The following is a 12564-nucleotide window of genomic DNA, read 5'->3' on the forward strand; positions in this document are numbered from 1 at the left end:
TTCTTCTGTCTTCCTTTTTCATTGTCTAGAATATGAGGTGATTGAAAGTACCTGGCTTGGATCAATTATACCTTAGTTGTCAACGTGACATCTTTGCTTTTTCAGCACTTTAAAGAGGTCTTCTGCAATAGGTTTGCCCACTGCAGTGTGCCAATTTGAGTTTTTCACTGCTATTTCCATGGACATTGAGTGTCGATCCATTAGGAGTGAAATCCTTGAGAACTTCAATTTCTTCACCCTTATCACGATGCTACTTCTTGGTCCAGTTGTGAGGAGTTGCCTTTTCTTTATGTTATGGTATAATCCATATTGAAGGCTATGATCTATCTTTTTTTAAAATGCATTTTATTGAAATATAATTTACGTGCAGTGAAATACAGAAAACTAAAGTGACATGGGTCAATGGAATTTCTTTTTTGCAGTGTTCCCCATGTTCCCTCTCTTCCCTCCCCCTTGGCAACCAACAAAGAAAGTTTCCCTCCATTTATAAACATTTCCTTGACTCTCCACAACAACAAACTAATACTATAGTTGTCCTGTGATTGACTTATTTCACTCAGTGTAATATCCTCCAAGTTCATCCATATTATGCAGTGTTTTGCAGACTCTACGCTGTTCTTTGTGCTACATTGTGTGTAAGTACCATAGTTTGGTCATCCACTCTTCCATTGATGGGGACATAAGTTATTTCCATCTTTTTGCTATTGTAAATTGTGCTGTGATGAACATAGGTGCACATATATCTGTTCCTGTCCTGGCTCTCACCTCTCTAGGATATATGCCTAGTAATGAGATTACTGGGTCAAATGGTATCTCCAATTTCAGCTTTCTAAGGAATTATCATACTTCTTTCCACAGGGGTTGTATCACTTCATAGTCCTACCAGCAGTGTATGAGAGAACCAATATCTCCACATCACCACCAGCATTTGGTATTTTCTGTTTTGTTGAATCTTGCCATCAGTGCTGGGGTGAGATGGTATCTCATTGTTATTTTGATTTGCATCTCTCTGATGGCCAGTGATCGTGAGCATCTTTTCATGTATTTGCTAGTCACCTGAATATCCTCCTTGGTGAAGTGTCTGTTCATGTCTTCAGCCCATTTTTCAATTGGATTGTTAATTCCTTTTCTGATGAGGCACTGGAGTTTTCTATAAATCTTAGAGATAAATCCCTTGTCAGATATCTAATTATCGACAAGTATGAATTTGTTGCTATCATTTTGTTATGTGCTTTTTCATGGTGTTGATTTCTTTGTTCCATATAATTTTCTGTGCTGAGCTCATTTTGTTTATAAACCATGTTATTACTTCCTTCATTGTTGTTGTTTTAGTATTTGCTAAGTATTTGTGCTGGTCCTCTTTTTTATTTTGATGTGAAAATTTATCATTTTTCTTTGAGGTTACTCTGTGATTTATAGTTTTCTTCCCAAGTTTAGAACACTCCATTCTATCTTGTAGTTGTCTTGACTTCCCTACCATTTAGGAGTTCTGTAACTACACAATTTTTTTTTTCCTCTTTTTGGTTTGTAGTTGTCCTCATTTGTCAATTGATGTCTCTGGTTCCCTATCTACAATCTTGTAGGCTTATTTACTTTAGAAACTTCCATAGCTGGGTTGGTTTCTGGGTCATGTCATGATGTGTGTTAATGGACAGTTGTTGTTGGCTGTTGTTGCTTCTCTGTCCAAAGGACTCCCTTTAATATCTTTTGTAAGGTTGGTCTGGTTTTAACAAATTCCCTTAATTTCTGCTTTTCTGGAAATGTACTAATTTCACCATCATATTTGAGGGACAGTTTTGCTGGATACATAATTCTTGGTTGGAACTTTTTCTTTCAGAGTTTTATATATACCATCCCATTGTCTTCTCGCCTGCATGGTTTCTGCTGAGAAATCCAAGCTTAGTCTTGTTGGTTGCCCTTTGTAGGTAACTTTTTGTTTTTCCCATGCTTCTTTCAGGATTCTTTCTTCATCTTTGGTTTTGGTGAGTTTGATGATGATATGTCTTAGTGATTTTCTTTTGGGGTCTATCCTGTTTGGGTTTGTTGGACTTCTTGACTGGATATATTCTCATCTTTGATCATACCAGAAAAATTCTCTTCCAACAAATCTTCAACAATATTTTCTATGGTTTTATTGGTCTCTTTTTGTTCTGGAATTATAGGTTATTTCTTTTTATTCCACATGAACCTTAGGCTTTCTTCATTTTGTTTTGATCTTTTTTTCTGATTGATCACTTTCCAAAGAAGTATTGTGGTATTTGCTGTCAATCTCACTAATTCTCTCATTCTTATATTCATTTTGACTCCTTTGCCTGTTTAATGTGTGATCTATTTTTGAAAATTTAGTATTAAACTTCTGGATTTCTATCTATGGATTTTGTATCATTTCTGATTTTTCATTTATTTTGTCATTTTGTTCTTGTATTGTCTTTTGAAATTGTTTTAGGGTTTTCTTTGCATTTTCCTTAATTTTGTCTGTATTTTCCTTGATCTGTCTCTCAATTCATTGAAGATAACTGAATATAAATCTTCTGAATTACTTATCAGGGAGTTCCAATGCTGCGTCTTTCTTAGGGATGTGTTTTGGTCTGTCCCTAGTTCCTTAGTTCCTTGTTTTGCCTGCTTTATCTTGCTTCTTTGTGTGTACTATGATGCTCTGTTGTCTCCTAGGCATTGTGATGTTTTTGTGTTTATATTTAATTGGTGATTGTGTTGGAGTGACTTGCCCACGATTTTCACTTTCTTTCTTTTGTTTGTATGTTATCTATGTAAGAAGAGTACCTGGCTGTGCTCCTCTATTTGCTAGTTGACAACACTTATACACTCACCACATGTCTCCTTTCCCATTGTCAGCTTCCCCTATGTCCCTGCTGTCCTTGGCAAACAGAGCTTATTTTTAGGTCCCTGAAATCTCAGTGAGAATGCTGTCACTTTAAAATCCAAAATGCCTGCCACTTGTAAAGATTCAAAATGGCTGTGCCTTTGGCCACTTTAAATATACAAAATGGCTGCCACTTATAAACATTCAAAGTGGCTATACCCTCTGGACAGTGGAAAGTCCACAGCTCAAGTTGTCTCCCTCCTTGCTGTTTCCCTTCCTAGTCATAGGCCACCAGTGCAGTTGTCCCTACAGCCCTTGGTGACCAGGGCTGATCTTTAGGTCAATTCTCAGGTCCCAACACCACTTGGAAATGTTCAGGCTGTTGGTCCCCTCAGAGTAGATGACACTCCACTGCTCAGACCGTCTCTGTTCTCACTGTTTTTGTGCAGGATTTTCCACTAGTTCATGCCTAATGCACTTCTGTATACTTCCTTTCAAAGCTCAGGGCTCCAGGATTGTCTTCTGTATCTCTGTCAATTAGTGTCTCTTTTCTTTGTTGAAGAGGGTCTGTGTAGCTTGTCTGCCGATTCCTCCATCTTACCGGAAGTCCTCTATGATCTTTGATCTTTATCAGTAAGTGCTTCATATGTTTAGTTTCAGCAAGTGAGATTGTGTCATCCACATATCATAGGTTATTAATGAGTTTTTCTTCATTCTTGATGCCATGTAGTATTTTGAGTGCCTCCCAACCTGGAGTGCTCATCTTCCAGCACTATCTCAGAAGATGTTCTGTTTTTATCCATAAGGTTTACATTGGCGAATTTCATTTTTCTAAAGTAAATCATGGAGAGCATAGTGCCTAAGGCACTTGACTGCTAATCAGAAGGCTGGTGGTTCAAACCCACCAGCCACTCCTTGGAAGGAAGGCTGGGCAATCTCATAATGATACTGACTCGGAAATCCAGGGAGGGGTCCCTGTGGGTCAAGTCCAACTTGATGGCCCATAACAACAACAACAGCAATAGCAAAGTGAATCACCAGGTTCTCCTTTTTAATCTGTCTTATTCTGGAGCTCTGCTAAAACCTGCCCACCTTGGGTGACCCTGATGGTATTTGAAATACCAGTGGCGTATCTTCCAGCATCACAGCAACTAGCAAGCTACCACAGTACGACAAACTGACACATAAATGGGAGAAGTGATTAGGGAAGACTTATTTACAGTTTTAAGAAATCTTACTAATATCACATTGTTTTTTATAACAACTTTCAATCTCTTAGAATTGTTTCCAGGCTGTTAAGAATGGTTTATCTGATGATGGACAAGGGCAATGCTTAAGGCCATGTTGCTTTGTGGGCAACTTGAATAGTGTTTTCTTTTTTTAAAGCAAACACTCATTGCTTATTTTTCTTATTTAATTCTAGAATGCAGATTCTACAGTATTTTTGACTTATTATTTTTTGGATGTCTCCCACCCATATAGGTGAGCTTCTCTTACAAGGCCCCGTGTTTATCAAAGAGCCCAGCAACAGCATTTTCCCCGTTGGTTCAGAGGATAAAAAAATAACTTTAAATTGTGAAGCAAGAGGCAATCCGTCACCTCATTACAGGTACAGTGAAAAATTTGAAACTTTGATTTATTAAAAAAAAAAACACCACAATATAGCAATTGTGAACTTTTTTTACTTCAGTGTGTTTATAACATCACTTATAAATAATACATGAAGTTGTACTCATGAGCATAGTATGTTAAGCAAATTGGATATATAAACATTAGATACATACAGTATATATTTGATTGACTATTCACTTACAGTAAGATTTTTTGACTAAAGAAAGCATGGTAGACTATTTAAAATAAGTAGTGTCTTTTCATTAATTTATAGTGCATTTTTTAATCTATAAACATTGATTTGCATATGGTCACATCCATTGTGGGATGAAATTAAATGCATTCTAAAGGCATTTAGAAACCATAGCTAGAATTAATACTTCAGCTGTTCCTCTTTCTTCCTTTACCATTTTACTGGATATGTATTTAGGGGTACATTACATATAAAGAATAAAATATAATCTGACTAGAGTGATTTTAATTGTTCTTAAAGAGAAAAACTTATTTCATTTGTCACATGTTTTATAGTGGTAAAGCCTATATTTTTTTCTGATTGTATAAATGGTATCTATTCACTGAAGACTATCAAGCATTGCAGAAAGGTGTAAGGAAAAAAAAAAAAATCTGAACTTCCACGACCTTCAAATGAAATTTAAAAAATTAACATTTTTTTGGCATCAAGGTCGATGATTTGAAAGAGATGGATATTTACTTTATTAAATAACACAAGATAAACAATTTTACTCTTAGAGGTACTTAGGAGACCCACTTAATGAAGAGCTGAATTATTTATAAATAGCATATGCTGCCTTCATGTAAGTGGCTCTGATGAAGTGCTTCAGGCAGCTTAAAAACAACATGCTCTTTCAAGGACTGTGAGCAACTCCCTCCAAAACTTTGTTTACAACATTAGTTTGCTTGGCAAATCCTTTTTGAAACCCTACAGCTTTAGGTTTTATTAATATAACCCTATTTTTAGAGACTTTAAGATTGGTTTTATTGAACTTTATTGTTCTTTTAATGAATATAAATAATAGAAACTAACAGTCTTTATAAATTGGGTCAGGCTTGGGCTAGATTATGTTGTTGTTGTTGTTGTTATATGCTGTCGAATTGGACCAGACTCATAGCTACCTCTCGTTGAGTTTCCGAGGCAGTATCACTACGGAAGTAGATTGCCCAACCTTTCTTCCGAGGAGTGGCTGATATGTATACAACTAAAGCGCATTGACCTTATTTACATTTCACAGTTCAAACAGAAGGAAACAAAACTATTTGATGCACATATACAATGAAGAAATATAACAAAGTCCTTGTTTCTGCAACTGATCACATGGTTGTAGCTGATATTCAGAACTACCTTCTTCCACCATCCATTCTGTATTTCCCTTGCCCTCAGCTGGTCATGGTTCTTTTTCTGGTGGCCCAAACCTTCATTCTTGAAGGGTCTGGGCCATTAGTAATCATATCAGAATTGGGTTACTGTAATTTTCCATTCACTTTAATCACAGGGCATGGTAATACTAAGAGATGTCCTAAAGTATCTCCTTTATTCAAGACATATTCTTCTTTACCTCCATTATGTAATGTCGATCCAATCTCCCCTTGGTAATCAGGATCTATCACACCAGACAGTACAGTAATACCCTTCTTTGTCTGTTTATCCAGATGCATGAGAAAGCCAAAATGGCCAGGTGGCATTCTTAATTTCCAATTCAATGCAATCAGTATTGTGTCTCCAGATGGGAGTGTTCCTCCCTTTGGGACTAAGATCTCCAGACCCGCAGGGCATACGGTAGCAGGGACAGGAAGCAAATATTTTTTGAGTGGGTCACTAGGGGTAATAATGAATGGTGCCACTCCCGTTTCTACCCTTTGGTTCCTGGACCTATGAATCCTGGCAATTGGAGAAAAAGAACCATATATTGGATGCTGGTTTAGAGCATATACAGCCTCCTGGAGAACATTGCCCCCACCCTTCAAGTTATTGCCACCTAGCTGGTGCCATAATTGTGTTTTCAGTAGGCCGTTCCATCGTTCTATCAAGCCAGCTGCTTCAGGATGATGGGGAATATGGTAAGACCAGTGAATTCCATGAGCATAGGCCCATTGTCACACTTCATTTGTTGTGAAGTGATTCCTTTGCTCTGAAGCAATGCTGTGTGGGATACCATGATGGTGGAGAAGGCATTCTGTAAGTCCACAGAGGGTAGTTTTGGCAGAAGCGTTGCATGCAGGGAAGGTGAATCCATATCCAGAATAGGTATCTATTCCAGTAAGAACAAAACGCTGTCCTTTCTGTGATGGAAGTGGTCCAATGTAAGCAACCTGCCACCACGTTGCTGGCTGATCACCCCGAGGAATGGTTCCATAGCGTAGACTCAGTGTTCGTCTCTGCTGCTGGCAGTTTGGGCACTCAGCAGTTGTGGTAGCCAAATCAGCCTTAGTACGTGGGAGTCCATGTTGCTGAGACCATGCATAACCTCCCTCCCTGCCACCATGGCCACTTTGTTCACAAGCCCATTGAGCAATGACAAGAGTAGCTGGGGAAAAAGGATGGCTGGTTTCCACTGAATGTGTCATCCTATCCACCTGATCATTAAAGTCCTCCTCTGCCAAGGTCACCTTTTAGCAGGCATTCACATGAGACACAAATAGCTTTACTCCTTTGGCCCAGTCAGAGAGATTTATCCACATACCTTTTCCCCATACATCCTTGTCAACAATTTTCCAGTCATGCTCCTTCCAAGTCCCAGACCATCCAGACAAGCCATTAGCCACAGCCCTTGAATCCATATACAATTGCACATCTGGCCATTTATTCCATGCAAAATGAGCAGCCATATGCATGGCTCGAAGTTCTGCCCACTGGGAGGATTTTCCTTCACCACTGTCCTTCAAGGAAGTCCCAGAAACAGGCTGCAGTGCTGCTGCTGTCCACTTTCGAGTGGTGCCTGCATATCATGAAAAACCATCTGTAAACCAGGCACAAGTTTCTTTTTCTCAGGTAACTGATCATAAGGAACTCCCCATGAGGCCATAGGTGCAGACTGGGAGAGGGAAGGTAATGGGCCTGGAGTGGAGACCTTATGCATTTGGGCCACTTCCTCATGCAACTTACTTGTGCCTTCAGGTCCTGCTTGAACCCGATCTCTGATATACCACTTTCATTTAGTGATGGAGTGCTGCTGGGCAATCCAACTTTATGACTCTGTGGGTCAGACAACACCCAGTTCATGATGGGCAGCTCAGGCCTCATGGTGACTTGGTGGTCCATTTTTAGGCGTTCAGTCTCTACTAAAGCCCAATAACAAGCCAAAAGCTCTTTCTCAAAAGGAGAGTAGTTATCTGCAGAAGATGGCAGGGCTTTGTTCCAAAATCCCAAGGGTCTGCGTCGCGATTCACCAATAGGGAAACTCTCTCCAGTGGATTGGCTGCTCAAAACATATACATCTGATCCCATCATGGGAACAACCCATATCACAAATGCTTAAACCACATGGAATTATGGTCCAGCCAAGTTGACACACAGCTCCAGCTATCACAGTAAGCTAGTTCAGTTAATTAAGCACAAACGTATGCACATCTAAAAATTTCTTCTCTTTTTGGGGAAAGATGAACAGATCAACTTTGTATGACTTTGTCCTGGAAATATTTTTCTTCTCAAGCATTTTCACAGACATTCTAACACTTCTTAAATATATCTATCTGCATGTTTCTTCTTAAAATTGAAGATTATCCTCATAGACATGGCTGTAAATATGATAAAGAATCCATGTGAATAACTCATGTGGGCTGTTTTTCTGATACTAAAAAAGCTGAATTTCCTGGCATTTGTCTTATGAATAATTTTGTGATTAATGTGTTCAACTGAAAAATATCAAGCCACAAGATTTAGAGTCATACAGGAATAAATTTTTAAATGAATAGATTAATTTTGTTGGTGAAATTTTATCAAACAGCCAGAAGCCTTATGCTTAGAAATCCAGAAATAGCCTTTTGTTGTAAGTCTTTTGTTATATACCAAATAGCTTTGTAATGCTATCAAATGTGTTTAAACATACTGATAACATGTATAAAATGTTAATGAACAAGTTTTGTCATTTGTATAGTGATTCTTACATTTTATTTATTGTATTGTAAGATGCTTGATTTGTAGCCAAATAGAGCAGAATCCTTTATTATACCTTTAAAGATTTTCAAAAGTTAAGGCATCTAACAAATATGAAATTTCAGTTAAACTCAAGGTTTATATTTACTAGAATTTCAGAATATGAAAAAGCATGAGGTAACCTCTTTTCACTCTGAGAAATCTTGGAGTTTCCTCTAATAAGCAACAACTACCTGTTAGTCATGTTACCTGTATGAGAAGTAGATTGTGCTGATGGAGTAAATGGAGTATAGAAAAATGGGCGTTATAATTACAACTTTATTTCTTTAGACAGTATCTTCAGTTCTGGCCTATTTTATTTTTCTCTTGGTTTTAACTTTTTAAATAGTCAGCTAGGCAATATTCTACATACTTCTTCAAATGTTCCAGAAAAAAAATCTGTTCACTTATTCTCACTTTTATTATCCTTGGAAAATTACAGATTAGTCATATAAATATATAATATTGAAAACATAAAAAAAAGATTATAGGGGAATGTTTTTCAAAAGTCAAAGAATACCTTTTTTATAAATAATGTATTTATAATATGCATATATTTTGTGTGTATATATACATATGTATACATGTGTGTGTGTGTGTATACACATACACACATATATACATACACACACATACCATAAAGAGAGAGAGAGAGAGAGAAGGAAAACTGGGGAGTCATTTGAAATCACAAGTTAAAGACAACCCAAACAGATTTCCAAAGATTCAGAATAGAATTTAAGAGTCTTATAAAAGAATGTCCTTTGAGAGTGCAGAGCCTGTCTTGTGGACTGAGGTAAACTTATCTGTTGAGAGATTCTTTCTTTGTTACTATCCCATTGGGTGAAAAGAACTCTTAATTGGCTGTATTAGAAATCCAAAAGTTCAGAAATTCTCAGGAGAAATTACTTGTCTTAGGGTTTAATTGAGAATTTTATTCTTCTTATGAATTTCCCCACCTGAGCCCCAAGGCCTGTATTTAAAGGTTAATTAGTCTTCAGTCTCCTCCTAATTGCTGATGGTGCTGAAAGAAGTTACCCTGAGGAAGGACTAATACTTTTCTCTTCCTTTTCATGGGGTTGAAATGCCCACCATTTGTTAAGATGAAAGATCTCAAATAGGAGGATCACTGGTCACTTTTACTGATGTGCCGTTTAGCATTAAAAAAAAAAAAAAAAAAAGATCCTATTGAGTTAATTTCAACTCATGGTAACTCTGTGTGTGTCAGAGTAGAATTTTACTCTGCAGGGTTTTCAGTGGCTTAATTTTTGGCAGTAGATTGTCAGGCCTTTCTTCTGAGGCACCTCTGGGTGTACGTGACCCTCCAACCTTTTGCTTAATACCCTAGTTCATTGACAGTTTGCACTACCCTGGGACCCCTTGTCATTTAAAGGGATTATATATGTGGGCTAAAATGACCTAAAATATTCAAATATCAACAGGGGTCAGGGAAGTAAAAACTGAATGAGATGGAGCATATAGAAGCATCAAATAATGATTAGAAACTGCCAAATATTCAGCCTTATGCCCATGGACATGGGAAGACTGCTTCTCACCACCAGTCAATTGTTACCATCTGGGCGTCTTGGTCTAGTACTGCAAAAGATTGTTAACAGTCATTTAAAATGCAGATATTTTCTTTTTGTAATATCTTTCTTTTAAGTGTTGACTCTTCTTTTTAGACATAAATACAAGCCAAAGAAAATTAGGCTTAAGGCTAAATGTGGCCCATGAGACTGTGTTTACAAATTTTTGTCTAACGGGAGGCTCTAGAAGTTTGCTTTCCAATAGGGTAGCCAGGAGCCACCTTTTCTTGTTACTAGGTGCCTTTGACTCCACTCCAACTCACTGCAACCCCATTTACAACAGAATGAAACACTGCCAGCCCTGTACTATCCTCACAACTGTTGTGATGCTTGAGCCCACCATTGCAGTCACTGTGTCAATCCATTTCATTGAGGGTTTTCACCTTTTTTGCTGACCCTCTACCAAGTGTGATATCCTCCTTGAGAGAATGGCCCCTTCTGAAAGCATGACCAAAGTAGGTGAGATAAAATGTGGCCATTCTCCCTTCTAAGGAGCATTCTGGGTGTACTTCTTCCAGGACAGATTTGTTCATTCCTCTGGCAGTCCGTGGTATTTCCAGTATTCTTCACCAACACCACAATTCAAAGGCAGCAGCTCTTCTTCTGCCTTCCTTATTCATTGTGCAGCTCTCACATACATATGAGGAGATTGAAAATACCATGGCTTGGGCCAGGTGCACACTTATCTTCAAATGTTTGCTTCTTAACATTTTAGAGGTCTTGTGCATATTGGTCCTATGCGTTATGACGTTTGAGTTCCTGACTGCTTCTTCCATGGATGCTGATTGTGGATCCAAGTAAAATGAAATCGCTGACAACTTCAGTCTTTTCCCTTTCTATTGTGATGTTACTTATTGGTCCAGTTGTGAGGATTTTTGTTTTATTTCTATTGAAATGTAATCCATACTGAAGACTGTGGTCTTTGATCTTCTTCAGTAAGTGCTTCATGTCATCTTCACTTTCAGCAAGCAAGGTTGTATCATGTGTATGTCGCATGTTATTAATGAGTCTTCCTCCAATCTTCATATAGTCCAGCCTCTGGGATTATTTGTTTAGCATAGAGATTGAAGTATAGTGAAAGGATACAACCCTGATGCTTACTTACTCTTCTTGATTTTAAACTATGTAGTATATTGGGAGCTCTGGTAGCATGGTGCCTAAGGCATTTGAGTGCTAACCAGAGGCTGGTGATTCAAACCCATCAGCCACTCCTGGGAAAGAAGAATGGGCAATCTACTTCCATAGTGATACTGCTTTGGAAACCCAAGGAGGGGTCGTTATGAGTCAAAGGCAACTTGGTGGCAGTGAGTTTGGTTTATTTTTGGTTTATTATCCCATGTTCTGTTGGAATGACAGTCTCTTCTTGGTCTATGTTCAGATAGCTCATGAGCACAATTAAGTGTTCTGGAATTACCATTCTTCTCAGTGTTATCTATGATCTGTTAAGATTTATACAATGGAATGCCTTTGCATAGTCAATAAAACACAGGTAAACATCTTTCTGGTAGTCTTTGTTTTCAACCAAGATTCATTTGACATCAGCAATGATATCCTTCATTCCACATTCTCTTCTGAATCCAGTATGAATTTCTGGAAGTTCTCTGTCAATATATTGGTATAGATGTTTTTGAATTATCTTCAGCAAAAATTTACTTGCATGTGATATTAATGATATTATTTGATAATTTCCACATTCTGTTGCATCATCTTCCTTTGAAATGGGCACAAATGTTGATATCTTCCAGTCAGTTGGCCAGGCCAAATTTCTTGGAATAGATGATGAGTAAGTGCCTCCAGTACAGCATCTGTTTGTTGAAACATTTCAGTGAGTATTCAATCAGTTCTTGGAGCCTTGTTTTTCATGAATTCCATCAGTGCAACTTTGACTTCTTCCTTCAGTACCATTGGTTCATGAAGGTATACCACCTCCTGAAGTGGCTGAACATCGACCATTTGCTTTTGGTCCAGTGACTCTGTGTATTCCTTCCATCTTCTTTTGATGTTTCCAGCATCATTCAATATTTTGCCCATAGACTCCTTCAATATTGCAACTTGAGGCTCAATTTTTTTTTTTTTTTTCAGTTATTTCAGCTTGAGAAATGCTGAATGTGTTCTTCCCTTTTGGTTTTCTAGCTCCAGGTCTTTGCACATTACATGATAATAATTTACTTTGTCTTCTCAAGCCACCTTTTGAATTTTCTGTTCGGCTTTCTTATTTCATCATTTCTTCCATTCGCTTTAGCTACTCTTCATGCAAGAGCAAGTTTCAGAGTCTCTTCTGACATCCATTTTGGTCTTTCCTATCTTTTTAATGTGCTTTCTTCATGTATGATGTCTGATCTTTGGTCATTGGGTTCAGTGTGAAATCTATTCTTCAGATGGTTTCTAAATCCAAGTGG

The 12564-nt window shown here is 37.8% G+C and overlaps 1 protein-coding gene across 1 annotated transcript in view; it reads left to right on the forward strand.

Annotated features, from left to right (window-relative positions):
- CNTN3 (contactin 3) overlaps positions 1–12564 on the forward strand; it is a 410001-nt gene that overhangs the window by 16199 nt on the left and 381238 nt on the right. Inside the window, exon 2 of the mRNA XM_042781845.1 lies at positions 4304–4430. Within this exon, the coding sequence (XP_042637779.1) occupies positions 4304–4430 (127 nt within the window). The remainder of the gene's footprint in view (positions 1–4303; positions 4431–12564) is intronic.

The sequence above is a fragment of the Orycteropus afer genome, unplaced genomic scaffold, assembly GCF_000298275.1.
Source record: "Orycteropus afer afer isolate SDZICR_OR568_19922 unplaced genomic scaffold, OryAfe1.0 scaffold00180, whole genome shotgun sequence".
In the NCBI taxonomy this organism is placed as follows: domain Eukaryota; kingdom Metazoa; phylum Chordata; class Mammalia; order Tubulidentata; family Orycteropodidae; genus Orycteropus; species Orycteropus afer.